Source organism: Ammospiza caudacuta, chromosome 15 (genome assembly GCF_027887145.1).
Source record: "Ammospiza caudacuta isolate bAmmCau1 chromosome 15, bAmmCau1.pri, whole genome shotgun sequence".
Classification (NCBI taxonomy): domain Eukaryota; kingdom Metazoa; phylum Chordata; class Aves; order Passeriformes; family Passerellidae; genus Ammospiza; species Ammospiza caudacuta.
In genome coordinates, this window is record NC_080607.1 from 5,990,485 (window position 1) to 6,012,210 (window position 21,726).

Below are 21,726 nucleotides of genomic sequence, written 5' to 3' on the forward strand. Positions count from 1 at the left end.
CTTTTGAAACCTTAGTAAAATGTTAAGAACACTTACAGAGCAGACTTGCCCGTGCGGGGATCGATGTATGTAGTAGTTCTTCTATTGTGATCCACAAAATAGGGAATTCCATCCACAGTAAATCGCATTTCCCAGCCCTCTGGCAAGGGCTTCTCATTTAACTGACTATGGATACAAGAAAATACATGGTAACTGATCAACTGAATCCATTATGTCAATGGAGTAATACCTGAGACAGTAAACATCTTGGAAAATCTAGAAAGTCTAGAGATTGAGAAAGATTTTCTTTGGATTTATTTTAGCTTCCTCCCCCCCTGCCAAAATTTGCAGTCAGCTCTCAACTAGGCCAAAAGTATTCTCATTTGCTTGCAATACCTTAAATAAAGGCATGAAAAAACCTGAAGGGAAAAGTGTAAGTAAGTTTTATTGTTTCCTTCACAAACAACAGAATTTTATCTTCTAACTATGAGGTTTTTACTCAAAAACTGATATAATGTTAATAAACAGTTTTTGGTACCTCATGAATAATCACAGCAGCCAAAAATGTTTCAGAATGCCAAATTAAAAGAAAATGCCAATCCTGATCATGTAAAATTTTTTGCCAATTTTTTCCAACTCAGTTTTGCTGTATATAAAGTAGATCTCAATATATCTGGAAGATCTGAGTGGTATCACTGTGAAGTGCTCCCCAGTGGCTTCCCTCCATAAATACCATGTCCTGACTGTGCAGCCCAAACATTCTGTTGCTGGGCTGCTCCAAGAGTAATTTCTCTCCACAGCTGCAGAGGTGAGTGGCTACAGCTGTGACCCCTCTCACACAGCCTTGGCTGTGCCCCTTCCCGTCCTTCAGGGAGGACAGGTGAAGTTGCTTCACCAAACAGACATCTCCAGCTCAAACAGCAGTTGGGACTGAACACACTTCACCCTCAACTACCTGCCTCCATTCCTTACCTCAAAGACTTTGCAGTGACAGAGCTCAAAATAAACAGAACTCTTGTGTTTCTAGTAGTGCCTCAAGTTCTATGTCTCCTTTATTCCTCCTTTTTCAAAGAGGTGTGAGGAAAGGTCTCCTATCCATCCCCAGATGTGTCCAAGGCCAAGTTGGATGGGGCTTGGAGCACCCTGGGATAGTGGAAAGTGTCCCTGCCCATGGCAGGAGGGTAGAACAAGATGGGTTTTAAAGTCCCTTCCAATCCAAACTATTCTGGGATTCTGTGACTGTGTGGGAAACAACCAAAGTCTTACTCTAGACTCTGCACCACCCCATCATCATACAAAGCAAATCTTTTCTTCCTCTTATGACACAAATGTTTAGACAAATGTAAATGATTACTTATGAAAAGCAGAGGCTTTTCTACTGAGGAATGAGTTCATTGCTTACTGTTGACCAAGGCTTTCCTGGCAGCTGTAGGATGACACAGTAATATTGCAACAGTTTCCATTTGGCCAATGTCTCAACATTTTATCGAACTCTCTGATGTTTGCATAGCACAATCCATGCCTCACCTGTGGGCAGCAATTCTTGGCTCACTCTACTCTCACTTACTTGGCTACATTTTAATTTAATTTATAGTTCCATCATACATGCAGCTTCAGTTGATTTCTTACCCCTGACTCCTGGGGTCTTCCCACTGAGTGATTCGTGTGTTGTGATTGACAAAATACACTCTGCCATTGCTGTCAGTTCTCTTTTCTGAAAAGATGTAAAATGAGAACAAATTCAATTCCCTCTTTAATTTATTGCTGAGACTACATCAAATATACAATATAATTCACCAGATTCAGCCTCTCCTGCTCTCAGGTTTCTCTGTACCTCCTCTGATCCAACATATTTTCACTTTCATTGACGTTACTCCTTACTATATAATTTATTTTTCAATTGTAGGAGAAATTAATTGGAAACTGAAAACTGTGAGCTGTTTTGTCCACAGGAAACTTCAGCTGTGTCAAATATTGTGATGTGCCTGACAAGCAACACAGAAAGCAAACACAGAGGAGGGAACAGATATACACAGAAGTATACAGAAGGTACAAAGGGGCTTCAAGTTCAATTTATAGCAGGGAATAAAACACAGTCAAATGCAGTTTCCAAGAAAAGCCATTTGTATTTTCTCTCAGATGAACCATGGGCATACACTGCCAATGAGAAATGCCATGATTTGTTCCTCTGTACCATTCTGCAGCTCTTCATACCATTTTTGTTTAGTGTTGCAAGAGAAACAAATTACAAAAATGGATCAAAATCTGACTACCACAGCTCAAAAGCTTCAGTTTCCAAAAGAAGCCTGTAAACAGGCATTTGCCTGTGAGCCTGACAGCAGAATTCCACATGATGTGGAGACTCAGTCTGCCATCTCCTGGGCACTGCCAGCCTAAAGACCCTTCTGTGAAATGTTATATATAATGTATCTAAGGACAAGAGTGGGGAACAATTTCATGGCACAAAGTTGCAGCAATACCAGGATTAAAATCCAAATAGTTATGTTTGAAAAGCAGATGAACCCAAAAACTCAGGTCCAACTCTGTCAAGTAATTACTTGCTCCAAATTCCACAAGAGAATTCTGAGAGCTTTGCCTACCTATCATAAAACTTGAATTTTCATATCTGCTTCATAGTCACACCAGAAAGCAGTTTTACACTTCTACTTTTATTACACCCTGCCAAAATTTATATTAATTGTAAATTCTCAGCCCTGTAAAGTACAAGAACAAATTTATTCCAGGGAGAGGGCCAAATAAGGAAGCAGTTGTCACTATAAAAAACATTTTCAGACCAACAACACTCTTCAAGAGTTTTCTTGGAGTGAGACTTTAGAAGTTTGAGTTAGAGAGGATTTGGAGCCTGATTTAGCAGGAACAGGATGGTGGGGGGGAATGAAAAAGTCTCAAAAGGATGAGTGTTAAAGCAGCTATTACACTAGTTACCAGTGGAGTAAACCAGAACACTTTATAGCTTCTAAACCACTTAGACATGGCATAGCCTAGTCAGGTTTCTGTTTTAATAGCACATTTAATTAGATCTGATTTTAAACTATTTTAAATGTAGATTTTAATTTTCAAAAACTAGCTTAGAAGAGCTGACAAATAATTTGGCAGAAGTATGCTTTAATGTTTAATTACATTGCATTACAAAACACATTCAAGTTAGTCTTACCCCATCCATGTGGCAGAGGGCCAAGAGGATCAAACTCTTTGCTCTGTGTGGATGAAAAATCCTGGTTCTGCAAGTCACACGAACAAATGAGGCATTAATGACTAGTCATTTGCTTTCCAGATGTTCTACCATAGCCATCCTGAATTATTGAAGTAAATGCATTTCTGTTAATGTTACACATAAGCAAGGATGCCAACTCTTTCTTTTCCTCCACAGAGAAGGCCCATTTTACTGACCTTGGCATGCTTAATTAACTACAGGGCCAAGAAATAATTATTCTTTGTTAGTACCCCTGCCTAGGCAGGAGGAAATTAGTACAGCAACACCCAAAGCAATCAGAACCTTCATTCCTGCAGTCAGTACAGTTCTCCCTACCACCACTTACAGGCTCCATTTTATTCTCACATGTACAGCAAATCAGAACCTCCATCACTCTTGATGACCATGAGTAGCATGAGTTGGAGTGATCTAATGTCTGCTATTCATCAGAGACAAATAATGGAGTAAAAACGCTGGAAGGATTATTTTCAATTTCCCTGCTCTCCTAACATTCATTGTGCATAATTTCTTTTACCCAGAGCAGAAATGCATTGCTTACCTCCCGTGTGTTTGGCCAGGGTAATACAAGATACAATACAAATACATCAGCTTATTACTAAGCTGTAGTTTGAGGCTTATCAATATTGTACATCAATGTTATCCAGGCTTTATCAATATTGTACCTCAATTTTATCCAAGAAGCCCTATATTGAGGTGACAACTAAATCCCATGTGCTGACTGGAAGGAGATGAACTAACATTACAATGAGCCCTCCCTGCCACACAGAGACATTATCATAAACCATAACAGAGTCTGCTGCCTTTATGGGGACAGGTGACCCACAGGCATGCCCAAACCCCAAAAACCACCCTAACCCTCAGTCACCCAGGTCCTCCTTACGCCATAAATGAACCTCTGGTTGAACTGCTGCATGGCTCCCTGGAGCTGGCTGCGCTGGAGCTGCCACTGCTCGTAATTGCGGACGGACTCCAGCGTCGGCCGCTGCCACGTCGTGGTTCTGGTGAAGTGGTCAACGTAATAAATCCTGCCCATGTTGTCAACCCGGCGCTCCCAGCTGTGGGGGAAAACACAAGCCACAGCTGTCAAGAGCTGGCAATTTAATTTAAGGCTCAGAGGAACCTGGAGACCAGTGTGGTGGAAGGGAGCAGAAAGCATGGGCTCACCAGCAGCTTTTTTCTCCTTGTACTCTCTGCTAAAATTATACAAGAGCTAGACTTTTTTTATGAGAATCACTTTTATTTGTTGCATACTATACAAAGTCAGACCCATTCAATTTATTGTATTTTCAGGGTTTTTTGGAATAGTTGTCAAGATCTGTCTAGACCACTGTCCATACTGTGCTGGCATCACCGGAATTATCCCACCCAGCAGGTTTCTCCTAAAACACAGCAAACCCTCTGACATTTTAAACTATTCAACACAAGACTTCCTCACACTCTGATCTGGCAGAAAAGAAAGGTGGGCATGGGGTTTGGTATTTTGTTTTGATTTTCTTTGGGTTTTTTTTTTCTAATTTTCAGTTCATAAGAGATCAGTACTACTTACAAAACTTGAAAGAAAACATTCCTATTCTAAGTAAGCTTAAGCAATATAAAAATTCATCTGCTGAAAAAGTTCAAAATAACTTGAAACATGACAGGTGGGCTCCATTTATGAGACTGCCAGTTTTCATTCTTCAATAACAAGTTCTCTGTACCATCCCATGTTTTCACTTCATAATTCTTTACAGCGTGCACCCCATTTGAGGATGAAGAAGTGCAACAGAACAACTCTTGTGCTTTTCTTATATTGTTAAAAAATAAGAAACAGCAACTGTGAGCTAACATCACTAGCTGTTCTGATGCCAAGAGCTGGAGAAGTTTAATAACAAAAGTTGGTTTCTATGTGCATAATAAATTGGCAGCTGGGAGCCCTGAGACAAGATCAAAGGCCTGCAAACAGTAACCTCAAGATAAGAGGTAACCAAGAGCATTGCTGCTCAAGCTGATAGTTACCTCAATGCCAAAATACTTTTCTGTGGTTTTTTCTGGGGGTGTCTACTGTATTTAACTGAAATCTGTTTCTCGGTCAGTAAAGATGCACTTGCCTCATCTTTGACAGGAAATTCAGATTTGGCTTTTTTTGACATTCAACTCTTTTCCATATGCATTCCTTGGAGAGAACCCAGAGCAACTGGGTTCACATTTCTGCTCTCAAATATTTGTTCCAGCTTTAGCAAACTGTCAGGCAATTAATTCCTGAAAACCCCAGACATGTGAGATGATTGTATGGCTCACCTTGGAGGAAGGGGCTCTGGCCGATCCCACGTTGTTCTTTTTTCAACATGATCCACGTAGTACACTCGACCATGCTGGTCTACTCTTTGCTCCCAACTGAAAACAGATTAAAAAGTTTAATCTTCCTCCAGATCAAACTACTCTAACCATGCATCTCATCTACAGCTTAAAGATGAGAAACATCTGTTTTCATAAAATGCTTATTTCTAAACAAAATGCTTCAAACTAACCCTTGGCTCATGAGATGCACCAGAACAGTGTGCAGCACATAATGGTACCATTCATATTAACAGTGATTCTATGCCAACTAAAATTAAAAAATCATTGTACATGACCCCGTTTCTGGGAAACAGAAGCTCAAATTCATGCCTAGGTGTAAAATTTTACCAAAATTTTGTATTCAATATCGAGTGTATCAATAACCTATTGAACAGAATCAACTACAGAAAATAATTGTCTTTTAGAGTAGCATTAATCCAATATATATGCACATTTTTCAGTGATCCAGTATATGCAGAGATCACCATAAGGGCATTGGTCACATTTTCTGCACATGCAGTATTTGGGATAATGACTTATCCCTGCATCAATTACATTTGCATGAAATGTAACATCACAGGGGAAAAAAAAAAGCTATTTGCCATTTCTGTTGAAATCAAAATTATAAAGGAACAACTGCTGTTTTCAAGACCACTTCTTTATTCCCATTGTCCTTGTGAGGTAATTCAGACTGTTCCTACCTTGTGCTTCCACTACCTGCAAATCAAGGCAGGTAATTCACCAACTTCACCATTCACATTGGGAAGCTTTTGATTTCCCTCACTCAGAGAGTCTAGAAATGTTTTTCCCGCTGTTTTTTTTTTTAAGTTGAGAGCTTTGAGGCAAGAGGTCAACCATCTGACAAATTCCATAGGTACCCAAAGTACAGCAGCATGTCCACACTACTCTCAGGAGCTGCAGTATGAAATCCAAACCTTCAGGACTGCAAAAGCAGCTTTTCTTCTACTTATCTGTACCAATATTTTCCTACCTGAGTTTATTTTAATTTGAAGACAATAAGCTGCCACACTATTTTAAACCTATGTTCCACTGACATGGAAACATATGATAAGTATCAGAATTCTTTCTTTGAATGCTTGAAGATCAACCATACAAAACAGTTATAAACCCTCCAAATTCATATTGGGGGATTTTTGTCAGGCAGCAGAAGACAGATGTTATCTATGGTTTCTTACACTTACTGTAAGTAAAATAAAGTAAAACCAGAGAAGTCAGCTCACATGGGGAGAAAGAAGTCATTAAACCCATACCCAGGTGGAAGAGGCCCTTGGCTGACTGTAGTAAGAGCCTGAGGTGAAGGATTTACTGGCTGCACTTGTCTGGACACTGGAGGAGTGGTGAGTGCAGGAGTGGCAGGAGCTGTGCTGGCGGCTGCTGCTCCCTCAGGGCTCTGCTCTGAAGGTGTATTTGAGGCTGTACCTGCCAGTGATCCCGCACTGGCCCCATCGCTTTCTGTGGATGTGGATGAAGGACCATTTGCACTTGCTATGATGTCAGAGAGAGAAGAGAAAAAGCCTTTAACTGACATTTATCACCAATGTATTGTAGCAGTTACACATTACACAAAAGCAAACCTGCCAGAACTGCTGTTTCCACAGCCACATTTTATAGCTCAAACAAAAACTGAACAGCAATTCTATCTCACTGCAAAAATGCTTTCATCCAAAAACTACCATAAACAGCATTGTGGTATTTCTGATAAATATTTATTTTGTCTGCATTCTGTAAACATTAAATGATGATAAAAAACTACTTCTTTGTACTAATTAATTATTTTCCATTTATTATTTGGAATAATAATTTAAGTGATGATAAGCATAAAATTTTCAAGAGGAGATTTGATATTGCATGGAAAGTTACAATCACAATGGGAAGGGAACACAGACATTCTTTAAATGCTTTCAGTTTTATCTTAATGCCATTTGGTGGGTGGGGTTAGAAGTTGAACATAGGTCAAGTCTCATTAATTAACTGCACTGGATTAATCTTTTAAAGTAATTACTGTATTGCAGGGCCCATCCAGATCCAGCATTTATCAATTGTAATAATGAGACTAGAGAAACACTGCATTGTATGGGGGTAAAGGAATTACCTCAAAAATATCAAGTAACTTTTCAGAATGAGTGGCCTTCAGGTAGTTTTTAAATAGCTAGATTAAAAAAAAAAATCTATGCATTTCAGCAGATAATGAATGTTTTTAAGTGCTGCAGCTTCACAGAATCTAACTGCAATTGTAGAAACCAGTAACTTGTATCTCAGAATGCAGTATTATCAACTTGAGGCAATTCTGTGAGCCTTCAGTGGATTTCATGTCACCCTCAGTGGATGCTTCAGTGCAGCAACAGCAGCACTCTTGTGTTCCCCTGGTCCCAGCTCCACTCTGTGTAGCACCATCACTGACTGCCACCACCCCTGAGCAGATGCGGAAACAAGAAATTTCCAGTGACAGGAACAATGACTAAACAACTTGTACCAAATGCAAGCTAAAAAATACTCCTTCAGAAGCGACCCGCCAAAGACTTGACCATCCAAAGTGCAGTTAAACACCAGGAGCAGAAAGAGTTATGTTCGCTCAAGGAGTGCCCAGCCCCAGGACGTACCGGCGACCGACGGGGGTCTGCGGGGAGTGGGGGGCGGGGGCCTGGCAGGCCTGGGGGGTCTGGCAGGTTTGCAGGTCCCATTTGTGAGCAACGGAGAGTCACTGCCATTAACAGTCTTGTTTTCACTGGAAGCAGCATCCTCACAGTTTTCAAGGCCATTTGAGTTAGTCCTTTTGCAGGAAAAGACACAGAGAAGTGTTCTAGTAGTGCACAGGTGATATGAAACTTTTCAAATCATAGAATCATGGAAGAGTTTGGGTTAGGACAGTCCAGCCCCCTTCCACTAGACCAGGTTGCTCCAAGCCCCATCCAGCCTGGCCTGGGACACTTTCAGAGGGGTTGAAAAGACATGTGAAAGACACTGGAGTGCAACAGTTACAACTAGGTGAGATTTGTAACACTCACAATAATTCCAAGTATCTATACATCTGTATAAACACACTCAGAGTTTATCTCCTGAGGTACTTGAAACCTCAGTTGATAGAAAGGTGGTGAAATAGATGTTCATAACATCTGGCATCAGAATCTCCTCTTTCATTTCCCAATTTGATACACTTGCCCTTAGGTCCAGGCTCTGGATTTTGCTGCTCAGCTGTTTCTGCCCATGAGTCCCTAATGAGATGAGAAGCTAACAACACCTGAGAACAGCCTGTGTGCCTTTGCTCCACAGGGCTGGCATATGCTCAGAACACACAAAATGTTACAAATTTTTAAAATCTTACTAATGCATACATATTTTTCCCTCTAAACTCAATTCTGGAACAGGCTGGAGAATTTAGCATTAAAGTTTTGACTAGCAGCTATGAATATAAACTGCTCAACCTTACAAGACTTAAGAAACTACACAGCAGTACTGACCCATGCTGTGCTGTTCACTTACACCAAGCAGAATATTATTCTGATACATTTGAATCTCCTTAGGCAGAGTTGGAAGTACCTACATCTTTAGTTAAAAGCATTTTCAGAATATGCTGGGCAAAACAAAAAGGTTGTCAACTAAAATTCTAGTGGATTTACAGGTCAAACACATAAGCCATCACAAATGAAGGAAGTTTCAACCCAGTACCTTGAAAATTACATTCCTTCAAATGTACACAAACTAAAACCCAGCAGGTAAGGCCAAGTAAATCCCAAGTTGTAAAGGACTAAGTTGTTGATTTAACCTCAGTATCATAGTCAAACACTTTTGCTCTATACCAGGCATGGTGCATGTAATTCATGCTACACCAACTGCAAAATAAATGGGTCCAAATCATTAGTGATCTCAAATCTGTAGGAGGCTTAGCCCCAGTTTTTCAACCATTCCCCTTGTTCTTTCACGTCATGCCCTTGTAGAAAGTCACTTTCCTGATCATTTAAATGATCCTCACAATGACCAGTAGAAGCCCCCTGGTTGATACCAAAACTGAATCATTATTATTGTTATTATTCTATAATATTCAGGTATTCTGAATATCCAGACATCTAAAAATTCATTCAAACACAAAAAGAAAACAGAAAAAACCCAAACTTTCAAGGGAAGACACAGCCAAGAATCAAAACTACTGAAAACAGTGAAATTTAGCTTGGTTACTCCAGATGTCATCCTGAGTGCTATGTCTTGTACAGATCCTTAAAATACTCATAGTACTGGGAACTAATTAAAGTAACATGGAACTAATTAAAGTAACATGGTTGGGCACACTCTTATCCTACCAGGCAGCAAGACTCATAATCCAGTATCAGCCTTAGCACACTGTAAGTGCCAGACAGATTTTGGGATCTTCTTAACAAAGCTAAATATAATTCTGATACCTCCATACTATAAAACAAACCAGTGTGAAAACAACCAGTGCCATTTGTTTTGGGGGTTTTAAAATATATATTTTACTTTGGGTAATCACTAGGAGAAGGATGAGGAGCACAAAGGGAAAACACAAAAAGATCAGTCAGGTATGGAGGCAAAACTGCAGCCAGACAATGGAGCAGAGCAACAGTTCAGTATTTTTGTTTTGGGCATGCTCAGATCTTAACAGATACTGCGGCAGGGCACATTCATAAATTTTTCATTGTCTTCTTTACAAAACACACAATTCCTCTCTTTCAAAACTGTGAACACTAAAAGACAGAATAAAAAAAAAAGAGAGAGGAAAAAGGTCTTACCGTGTATCACTCCTTGCTCTGGAGCTTTCACTCTGTGTAGGACCTTAAATACCAGGAAGAAAAAGACAACAGAAGCATCAGCAACACTCTGAATCATTTCCAAGGAAAGGAACAGCCTTTAATGTCCACACTTCTTTCAAGTGTGGAGGTGAGACACTATGTGCTGCTTATCTGCTGGGTTTCAAAGCTGTACATATTTTGCATGTCTCTATTTGTGTGTGTCAATACAATTTTTTTAAACCACTATCACTGTAATACTTCCACCTTATGGAAGACATAACAGGACATCATTTGACTGGGTGAATGTTCCCAAACACACACACTGTCTTTCTAACAGTATAAAATAGTGCTCAGTCTTTTAAGTGAAGCTGGCTTTTCACTCTCTCAGTGATGACAGGCAGAGCAGAAAGGACAAAAACTTCACTGGGATCTCCTCTCTGGTTGGCTGGGGGCTTTGTTTACTGGGCTCTCTAGCCCAGACCCTTCCCTTCTCAGTAAATTATTGAACTTAAAGGCATTGAAGCAGGTACAAAATATGGCTGTACTCCAAAAGCATTGCAGCAGCTCAGCCTAGATTTGCAAATGTTTTGCAACTGCTTATTCAGCCAGCTTAGAAGTATTTGCCTTTTGTGCCAGCATTTGCAAACCTTGGATATGCAGCACAGAACTGTTCATTCATGTAGATAGCACCAATACTTTATTTCCATAGAGTTGAACAAATGTCATTAGTAAAGAAATCAGTTTTCAGTTCTGATGGGAACTGTGGACAGATCTAGGCCAAAGACAAGGATGCAGCCACAGAAAGGTTTAGGATAATGAGCTGTTAGTGGACTGTGCATGGAAGGAATTAAATCCCAGCAAGAAAAATCTTAACTTAAAAGCAACTCCATAAACAATGTGTTTGCCTGAAGTGCCTTCAGCCTGTACATTGTGCTAGACTACTTTAACATTTAACTCCTTCCTCATGTGCTCCAGTCCCCTGATTATCTGAGAACCTTCTGCTGAGCTTGGGGCTTGCTGTGTTGTGCCCAACCCTGTACTCAATTCCACTATCTGCATGGCTTTTCCCACCTTTTTCTCAGTAGCTGAACTTTGGGAAATGCAAGAAAGCACAGATGAAAATCAAGTATTGCATAAAAGGAAAATTTGGTACTTTCACTAGATATTTCTATCCCTATATCTCAGCCCCATTCTGTAAGTCCCACAAAATCCCACCATCTGGCTTTTATTTACAAACAAAATTCCACACAGTCTGCGCAAATGATCCTTTTAACAAAATGCAAAGAAAACGGACTAAAAGCTCTAAGAAATATGGCCACAGTATTTGTGTATTAATTCCATTTTTCTATGATATTCAAGATGAAATTTCAAAGCAAATTTCAAAAAATTCCATTTTTCTATGATACTCAAGATGAAATTTCAAAATTTCCTCTAGGACTTTAACACCCCCCCAGCCCAGAAACCTAGAACTTGCCAATTAAATGTCCAGCTGGTCACTACTGCAGACAATGTCTCTTGTTGCTTTCTAGGAAAACAACTCTTACCTAGTTCTACTTCTCAATGTACAGTATTTCAGAAATGCTCCACTGTCCTGCTCCAAGGGAATTAAAATTACCTTTTTATTTTACTGCAATTAGATATTTTACATGAAATCAAGTTTTCAGTTTAAAAAACTGTACACACCAACGAAACAGAAAGTGAATCCCTCTCTGCAGCTCTCCACCACAGGGAAATAAATCTATGAATATGCTTAAATGAGCTATTTTAAGAAAAATTAATATAAATTCATGTCTTCTAGTAAGCAGAATATTTATTACTAGGATGATGATGAGATCAAACCAACTTTGCATTTTTCTGTTTACAACATTAAAATTCAAGGAAGCTAGAGACCTTCATTAACATTAGGAAACACTGGATAAAAGTTTGTAAAGTTCAGAAAATAAAGATGCTGATCTGGTTTTTGTTGCAATGAGGCTGAAGGTCTGCCCTGTGAACTATGACTCCACCTCAAAAATGCATGAGATTTCTGACCTCTATAAACAGAGTTACAGAAATTGCTGTTATTGTGCTTATTTCAAGATTGTGTTAAAGCTTCTCCAAAAAAGGGGCTTTGCATAGCAGATAAATGTAGATTTGGACTTAAAGTTACTTACTTCTTGTACTTGAGGCTTCCCCATTGGTCAGGAGCTCGGGGTCGACCTGCATCCCATCCAGACAGACTGACAGATCTCCCACCACCTCTGCTGGCTCCCTGTCACCAACGAGGTGCAACGTCACCACTACCTGCTCCACTGGAGAAGAACAAAGAACAAAGGGAGCTTATCTTACTGCATGAGAAAAAAAGGGCCTTTTATTCAAGAAGCCAATTGCAAACCTCAGGGATCAAGGGGGGAAAAAAACCCAACACCCCCCAGACCTACAGCTCTATCTCTCCATTATTTTTTTGTGTGGTAAAACTGAGCATTTTCATACATCATTAGAAAGTTATTGTTTCTACAAAAAGGGCAAAACTGGAGCATAATCTTGTTGCTGCCTAGAAAGGATTATCATGACGGCAGAGATTGACTCTCACATTTCCACAACAATTAATGCACCTGCCCTAAATATAGAGTAAGGAAGTGTAATTCCCTTTCAGAGCAGATACAACTTCTGTCTTCTGACTAAAAAGCTTCACTTTTACCTAATGACACCCAGATTCACATTCAGAATGTGAACACTTTCCATCATATCCCCAGACCAATGGAATACTCAGAGTTTTCAGTGAAACAGAACTGCAAATAAGCATTCCTGCTGAAATGTTTGAAACAAACCCCAGTGAGCTCCAACAGGTGCCTGATGTCAGACAACAAATGCACTGATCCACAGGGATTTTCACCCAGATTCAGCAGGGCAGACTGCCAGGAGAGCAGCTCTCACTGCTGTCAGCATTCTCCATCTGCAACACCCATGTGTGACAGTTGGGAAGCCAACACTTCCTTAAAGGGCAGAACAAAAGCAGGACAGCACAGAGCTCTGTGCTGCAACCCCCTGAGAGCTGGAATGGGTCTGTAGAATTCTGTACTTCTCCTTCAAGCTGTCCAGGACGCACATACTGCCCAAAGCCTAATTAAATCCAAGATTAAGAATACAACATACCGCTGTAGCACTATTTAGAACAAAAATAACTTTACACATTTCCTGTCTAGCACCAGAATCCCAACCATAGTTTGAATTTTTAAGCTATATGAAAGAAACTCTTTTCTTTCACTCAGTCTTGCACACAGTAGCAAAGAAAAAACATTTTTTGGGATAGCATGGCAGCCTGTGTGTAACCAAAAAAGATGAAACTGAAAAAGTAACAGGAAGCTCATAAAAGCAACCAGGAGCACCCAAAGGAACCCTTAAGGGCCATTTGCAGAGGTGCACACAGCACTCATGTTCACTACCACACAGCTCAGAGGCACCCTCCGTCTCAGACTTACACTTCATACTGTTGGATTTCAGTGTCTCCTGAATATCCAGAGCAGCACTTCCCAGCAGCACGTCAGACTTTAATGTTTGATGGCTCCAGACTCGAAAGTTTAATTTACTTACAGGAGTGACAATTCTGAAAAGAAAAAGTTGAGCACTGTAAGGGCATTTGTTGGTGGGGAAGGGGGCGAACTGAGCCATCTACTTCCACTGTCACTAGAAGTAATTTAAAAACAAAGAACTAATGGTGGTAACATCAAACCATTTCCAATTATCACATTGCATTGTCACCTGGATATGTCATGTCAATCAAGACTGTTGCAAGACAGTTCACAGACCAAATACATTTTTTATTATTACTATTTTAAGGGAAATATAGAAAAACTACCAGCATATACAACACATAAGTTCTGTGACAACAACTTCAAAGTAATTTTTAATGCTGATATTCTTTTTCTATAAGGAATACTCTAACATTTATATAGTTTTAAATTATTTTCATTGTGAGTAATGGATACAAATGACTGCTTATTTTCTCAGTGGATAATTTCAGCTGTATATGGTTGATAAGTCCAGACTTTCACAGTCAGCCAATCCCTTGAGAAGATCCACCTAACAAACTCCACAGAGAGGAACCCCAAGAGGGCCTACCCTCATTTGCAGAAGGGACTATACTTTTCCTTTTTATCCTGAATCTGGATATAGGCAGCTATGTCAATATATTTCACAAAAACCAATTTACTTCACTAAGCTCCATGCAGCTTTAGTGTAATTTCCAATGCAGCTGATATACAGGGGGTGCCTGTGCTCAGCTCTTACTCAACAAGGGTAAAAATGGCACATGCATTATTGTGTGGATTTGCACAGCACAAACCACCAACATTCCTGTTAAAAAATGAAAGAGAAAAAGGAAAGCTTTAAAAGGTAAAAGATAATTCTGCTCTTCTACACTTACATCCGTATAAAGTGCAAGATTTTCTTTTTCTTAATATATCTTAGTGCAAAGTAAGGTAGTAAATAGAAGTAACTAAAACTTCACAACAATCTGAAGTACAATAAAAGTACAGATACAGAAATGGTTTTCCTCAGGCAATGTTCCAGATGCTTCAAGAAGAATAATCTACAATTTAAGTACAAGCAAATCACAGAACCACTGAATAGTTTGCATTGAAGGGACATTACAGCCTGTCTCATTCCACCCCTCTTTCTGCTACCTCAGATTGCTCCAAGCCTCATCCAGGCTGGCCCTGAACACTCCCAGGGATCCAGGGGCAGCCACAGCTTCCCTGGGCAAGCTGTGCCAGGGCCTCAGCACCCTCCCAGGGAAGAATTTCTTCCTAATATCCCACCCAGCATGCCCTTGTGAAAAGTCCCTGTCCAATGTGCAAGCACAGACTGATCTTTATCCCAGAGTTCCATGTGATGTTAAGAGAAAACTAAATTTTATAGAACTTGTGTATCTTCTTTATTCACAACACAAATACTGAGCCAAGCAAATATCAACAGCTGAGTTAATCTTGAATCTGATGTTAGTTTTGTACTAACAATTTGCAGAAATTGATTGGGAATTTTGGATTTGTACTTGAATTTAGAGGTGCACATGAGAGAGCCAACTACCTGTGTTATGACATGGTACACGACAGTGGGACACAAAGAACAGCAACACTTTCAGCAACAGAACTTCTGAAATCTGTAACTTTAAATGTAACAACAAAAATGGGCATGGTACCATAAATTTTAATATCAAATTACTGTCCTTACTACTCACAGAATTAGAGCTCCTTTAATATGCCACACATAGCAACACAAAATATAAGCACAAGCAGTGCAACCGTTTGTAAATATCTATTTCAGACTGTACTATATTTACTCTAAAAATTATACAAATGTCACCACCTCATACAACATTCGACTCCTTGCTTAAAATAAAAACAATCTTCAAGCCCACTGTCAATTGCTTTAATTTAACTCAAATAAATTGGAAAATAAGACCAAACCTACACTGTAAGATGCTGTTTCCACTTTGGACTATTTGTATTGTTGCATTTTTCTGTCTTCTTTGACTGTCCATCTACTGAGACTTCCACATAAGGGCTAGGTCCAAACCATTTATTCTTTTCTTTTAGTTTTGCTGAAATAACTGTTAAGAAAGAGAAAAAACCAGTAATTTACTCAGGAAGATTTCAATTACAAAGAGTATTTTTCAGTTGGGTGCTTCAGTATTCAAGTGTCACATCACTGATGTCTGATAGTAGGCTCAAGAATAAAACCACATTACATGAATAAAAACCCTCTTGTCCCTGTAAGTGGATATGGGAGAGAATTTGGAAGAGGAAGAGGAACACTCAAGAATAAAACCACATTACATGAATAAAACCCCTCTTGCATTCCAGCTCATTTACAATGCCACAGCTCACACAAACACCTAAAACATGCAACACTACTTTTGCAACACCAGACACTTATTAATCATAACTAGTACAAGATCCACAGAAGTGCTTAGGTGCTGAAAGAGAAAATATCCTCCACAAGCATCTCCTGTCTATCACCAGCCAAGAGAATTCCTGGAGTTTATTACACTGCTTGTTAAAAAGCTCAAAACATGATCTGCCTCTCATCAAGGCACTGTGGAAAATTGCCAGAACTTCTCATGGACAAAATCACTGACAAAATGAATTTTGTGTAAAGCTTTCTGCACCTAAGCAAATTTACTGAAAAGCTGAATCCAAACCCTGGGTTCCAGTAGCTACCTCCTTTTCTAGCAACAACAAATCTGGGCAAGACTTGCAGCTCTAGAGCTTTAATTTTGGTGGGGAGGGGGTGTGGTGAGTGGGGTTTTTTTTGGTGTTTGGATTTTTTTAAGCATTCAGTATTACTGACTGCAGCATTCCCATCTTTCCAAACACCACTGCTATGCTGCCTCCTTTATGATGAGTGTCTACCCTGATATTTGAGTCCCAGGTGTCTTGGATTCGCTGGCAACACTGAACTCACAAAACAGTACTGAAAACAAAGATATCATTTCCAGTTGGCCCCTGAATTCACTGTTCTGGCAAAAAACAATTTGCTCTTCTGTGTGTTTGTCACCCACCACAGCCTCACTACATCCTTAAAAAGAAATGACTAATTCAGGCCCATCTGGCTAATCTCCCCAGATTCCCGTTATAGCCTATGCTCCTTTAGAGATTTAGAGAAGTAGCTTAGTATAAACTGCTCTGAAATGCTCCCAAGGAAAACTCTTCCTCTGTGTATTACAGACATCTCACAGAATTCAACTCATTAATTTTCACAAACAGCTCCCCATCCTTCCCCTCCTGTCTCCAGTACTTCTAAGCTACAGCACCTCACACCTAAACATCTCTAATTATCCCAAAGACCTGCTTTGGAGCAGCAGAAATCAACAGATTTGTACCTACTTTCCAAGTTTGTTCTTATCCAGACACCTTGAAACTTCATTTAAAACTCATGAGGGCAGCAGAATGGAGATCTGAGGGTAGGGCAGGAGGGAGGTGACACCAGCAACAGTTTGCTGCAAATCATGGCTGAACATCTGCAGAAATTCAGACCTGAAATTCAAATACCTCAGTAACCTCAATTCTAAACACTGAGGCATTTATTCACTGTTCTTGTGTGAGTGTCAGGCCTTGGACAGCAATCACCACTTCAATCCTTGGCTCTGCTCTCCATCCCTGTGTGGAGGAGGTACCTCTGTGAAAACCTCTTCCAAATTCTCTCCAATATCAACTTGCAGGGACAAGATTTCTCTACAGCCTACTGAGGAAACACAAGCTTGTGACCTCAGAGAGACAGCTATAGTCTGTGCAACAGTGAGATCCAACCTCCTTCCTAGTCTAAAGCTTTTTATCTATTTTTGACCATTCTTTTCATCCCCACAATATCCCTTTTCTGAAACTACTGCATACGTCCACAGTCTTCACACTGAGGGAGCAAAATTTACTTTTGATGCTTCTAAACAGAGACCTGCACACACCCCTGGATCTCCCATTCACTTTTGATGGCCCAGTTAAATTTCCAGAAAGCAGAAGTGAGGAAACTTTGATAATTAATCCAGAGGTGTTCAATGACAGTGATATTCTCACCAACACTTTCATTAAATTTTTTATCGCCTTTTTAATGCATTTCAATGGTGGCCATAAAAACATGTCACAAGGGAGAAGCCATAAGTCAACTTCAATGAACAGCAGTATCAGGAAAAAGTGTTAGATTTGATATTATGCCAAGTTGCAGTAAGTGCAAGCAGGATCATAATGCACTATTACATTTCCAGGAAGACTGTCTGTACAATTAACAGCAACCAAAAAAATGATTCCTTTCTTTTTTCTTTTACACCAATATGCATAATTTCAAAATGCATTTTAGATAAAACTCAGAATGAAGTAGTTGCTAAGTAATGATGGCCTAACATCAATCCTGACTTCTCTTGGGTGTTTTAAAATGCAAAACTTCCTGAAATGCAACACAGTAAACTCTGTTTAATTGTGGGAAAACATTGTCACATTTCTAAGCAAAAAAGAGATAATTTCACAATGCTCACCAGTGATCTGAAGCTGTGATTTCATGGACAACCCACTGGCTGGTCCTGATCTGGACCCACTGCCAGCCATAATATGGGCTGGATCTTGAATCTGCATGAAGAGAGAATGCAAACATTTCAATATTCAGAAGCTCAAAAATTCATCTGGCTTTTGACATGTGGATACATTACAGTGCAAACAAACCCACCATACCTGGTTTTTGTCTAGTTCCTTTCCATTTCCCAAATACAGAAAATCCTTTACAAAGGGCTCAGTCTCTGTTACATGACCTGTAACTATTCAGGTTCTAGGCAAAAGAGGTCTTTTGATTTTGTCACTTCAATCCGTGAACTAATGAGTGAATAATGTTCTAATTCCAAAGTCTGCTGTACCTCTTATGTCTAAAACATCTGCTTGTCTTTGTGTCATAAATCCTGGGTAGGTTTATCTTTCTGTGTCAAGCACTACTTTTTTTAAAAAAATAAACAAACACTACAATCCACAAGCATAGCAAAAAGACTGAAAATAAATTATTAAATTAAAAAGGGAATTTCAAATTTAGAGAAACCCAGTTTTGTATCTTTTTCGATTTTACCTGGTCAGAGCAAGTCTACAGACAGAGGCTGTAACTTCAAAGCACTTAAATAAAAAAGGAAATACATCACTTTTGAAAGAGAACAAGACAACTTCCAGTCACTGCACAACTTTTCTTGACACAGCCCAACCCTCCCACCAAGGCTGGTCTGATCCTCCCAGCCCAAGGCAGCACAGGCTCCTCCTTGCAGTATTTGGTTTGGGGGGGGCAGACAAAGTGGACAACGTGCATCACAGAGCTTCCAGAGAAATTAAATAGTGTACTATTACATTAAACACAGTCATCACTCTGGAAATACCCAGGTACCCCATCACCTATTTGGTTTTAAAACACATTTCACCTCAGCATCTCTTACCAACTGAACTCCACTGCAAAATGAACAGCCTGCTGGATACAACTTCCAGAGCACTCCCTGCATCCCTGCCATGCCCTGTTCCCTCCTCCCACACCATCTCCCTGCTCAGCACCAACTGCAAACCATTTGTGCACCTCCCTGGGCGCCCCCCTCTCGTGGGGCTTAGGTCCTCTGCAGCCCTGAGCCCCCACTGATGCTCTGCTTTGGGCAGCACCAGACAGGATCCCAATGCAGAGCAAACACCTCCTGCCAGCCCTCAAGCACTTTTGTGCACACATGACTCCCAGCAAGAAAGAAAAGTGTTAGCTTAGGCTGCTGCTATCTGTATCGTGAGTCAAAAGACTCCATTTATGGACCCACAGCTGATAACAGCACAGGCAGTTTATCTAACCCCAAACATGTTCAGCCACGCTAAGTGTGAAAAACGTCATTCACTTGTGTTAAAATTTTAGAAGTTTAATAGTAATAAAATAGTAATAAAAATTAGGACAGTAAGAATTTGGACAATCGAAGTTAGGACAATAAAAGACAACAAAAAAGCAAAGAATTATGGACAACTGGGTGCTTTTGCATTCTGCCACAAAAGCACACCTTGCTAACAAAGGATTAACCCTTACAAGCAATAGCCTATTGCATATTCATCTATCTCATACATGATACAAACATTCCTTTCAAGCTAAGGGTATTTCTGTTTAACTTCAACTCCCCCCCATCTTGTAAATCAGTCACTGAGGTTCCTCAAAGTCTGGGAGAAGTCTGGGTTGTCCTGATAAGGAGGCAATAATTCTCTTGGGATTTTTGGTGTCTTGTTGCTGTTATCTCTGTGTGAAGAACTTCTTGATTATCTTATCCATTCCTTGAGCTAGTTACAAAAAGCATCTTACACCACATAGTTCCTATTTTAATATTATGTTATAGCCTCAAAACTATAGCTACCATATTACTTTAAAAGAGATTAATACAGCACTAGTTAGAAGAGATTAATACAGCATAACTTCCCAACATAACACATATAGTATTCATTTTAGTATTTGTGAAGAGCCTATCATATAATATGCATTTTTTACATCAAGGAAACCAGAATTTGTGCAAGGAGATCTGGTCTTGATAAGGCAACTTTCTTTTTGGAAGCTGTGATTTGAAGCAAATGTCTGTGACAGCGACTGTGGGAATTGTAACCCCACAGGTGTTTGAAAGTTGTGAAATGGGTCATTCTTGCATCCTGCAGCTTGCTGATGCCAGTGTTTCCTATTGCAAAATGTGACACCTCCAAAGAAAAGTACTAATGACTTGCTCAAATAGTATTTGGTGTTATTGGTATGGTTCAATGCTGTTACTAAATTTCAGATGTGAATCACACAAATTTAAATCATGTTAGAGTGAAAAAGATTTTAACCAAAGTTTTTAAAAAGTAGCTTAAATTTAAATGATTTAGAGGGCAATTTTTAATTCTGCTCCTGTGACTGGTTGTACCAACCTCCCTGGGTATCCTTCATGCTGTATGAAAGCAATCAGATCACATCTAGACCAGCACAGACACACTGGACAGTCTGAAGGAATTTGGATTTACAAAAGAGCTGCCAGCTCCCACCCAGAGAAATAACACTGCACAGAATACACCTGGGATCCCTGAAGGAGATCCCTCTTTACCGAACTCCCACATTAAGCATTTACATCATACAACACTCATTCAGAAGCACGTGTTAAAGCCAACTTTGATTTCTAACCCAGCAAATACACTTATTAAAATTATTTTAGTAGCATTTAATCATTTTCATTGAGAATATGCAAAGAAAATCCAGCAGCTTAACCACATCTGAAATGAGGGTCCTGCAAACACCTGCTGAGCTAACAGATGTGGAAGTGTAAATGATGGGAGACACAGCCTTACCAACAACCAGCTTCAGGAAAATTCCAGGAATACACTGCCTGCCAAAACTTCTAAAAAAAAGAAACTGTACTACACACTGTTTAGTTCTCTCAGCTGCTAGAAAGTTTCTCAATTATTTTTGAACAATAAAGCTGAAGAGACTTATTTTATTGTACTCTTGCAAAAACCTAGAGGCTGTACACCTATGGTAAGCTCCATTAATTAGCCAGGAAAAGCAGAGTTCCAGAGGAAGAAGAAGGAGGAAGCAACAATTTACCTCTGCCCTGCACTTCAACATCCTTACCTCTCTCTCTTTCCACATTTTCCAATTCCTTGACTCCAGTTCCTCTTCTACTACCCCTAAGTACCTGAGAAAGACTCCACAAGCAGAATAGCTGGTTCCATGCCAAGCTTCCAGCAAGGAATAATCATAGAAAACACACTGCAGCTTTTCTCTCAGCTGGGCACTAATTTAAGTCCCTTCCCTACCATGCATGTATATAATTTACCTGGATTTTTCACAACTCATAGAAATTTCATCAACTTCTCTACCTCCATCTCCATCACTTTCTAGCTGGAATGGATTAGTAATTTAGAAAGTTTGTAGTGCAGCACACAGGAAAATGGG

General features: G+C 39.7%; 1 protein-coding gene across 1 annotated transcript in view; it reads right to left on the reverse strand.

The window, feature by feature from the left end:
* ITCH (itchy E3 ubiquitin protein ligase) overlaps nt 1–21,726 on the reverse strand; it is a 57,805-nt gene that overhangs the window by 14,016 nt on the left and 22,063 nt on the right. Inside the window, exons 2-13 of the mRNA XM_058814494.1 lie at nt 18,299–18,389; nt 15,745–15,883; nt 13,755–13,879; nt 12,447–12,584; nt 10,294–10,336; nt 8,152–8,321; nt 6,802–7,036; nt 5,492–5,587; nt 4,095–4,269; nt 3,155–3,221; nt 1,609–1,693; nt 37–165 (exon numbers count right to left, since the gene is read on the reverse strand). Of these exons, the coding sequence (XP_058670477.1) occupies nt 37–165; nt 1,609–1,693; nt 3,155–3,221; nt 4,095–4,269; nt 5,492–5,587; nt 6,802–7,036; nt 8,152–8,321; nt 10,294–10,336; nt 12,447–12,584; nt 13,755–13,879; nt 15,745–15,883; nt 18,299–18,368 (1,472 nt within the window). The 5' untranslated portion in view covers nt 18,369–18,389. The remainder of the gene's footprint in view (nt 1–36; nt 166–1,608; nt 1,694–3,154; nt 3,222–4,094; nt 4,270–5,491; nt 5,588–6,801; nt 7,037–8,151; nt 8,322–10,293; nt 10,337–12,446; nt 12,585–13,754; nt 13,880–15,744; nt 15,884–18,298; nt 18,390–21,726) is intronic.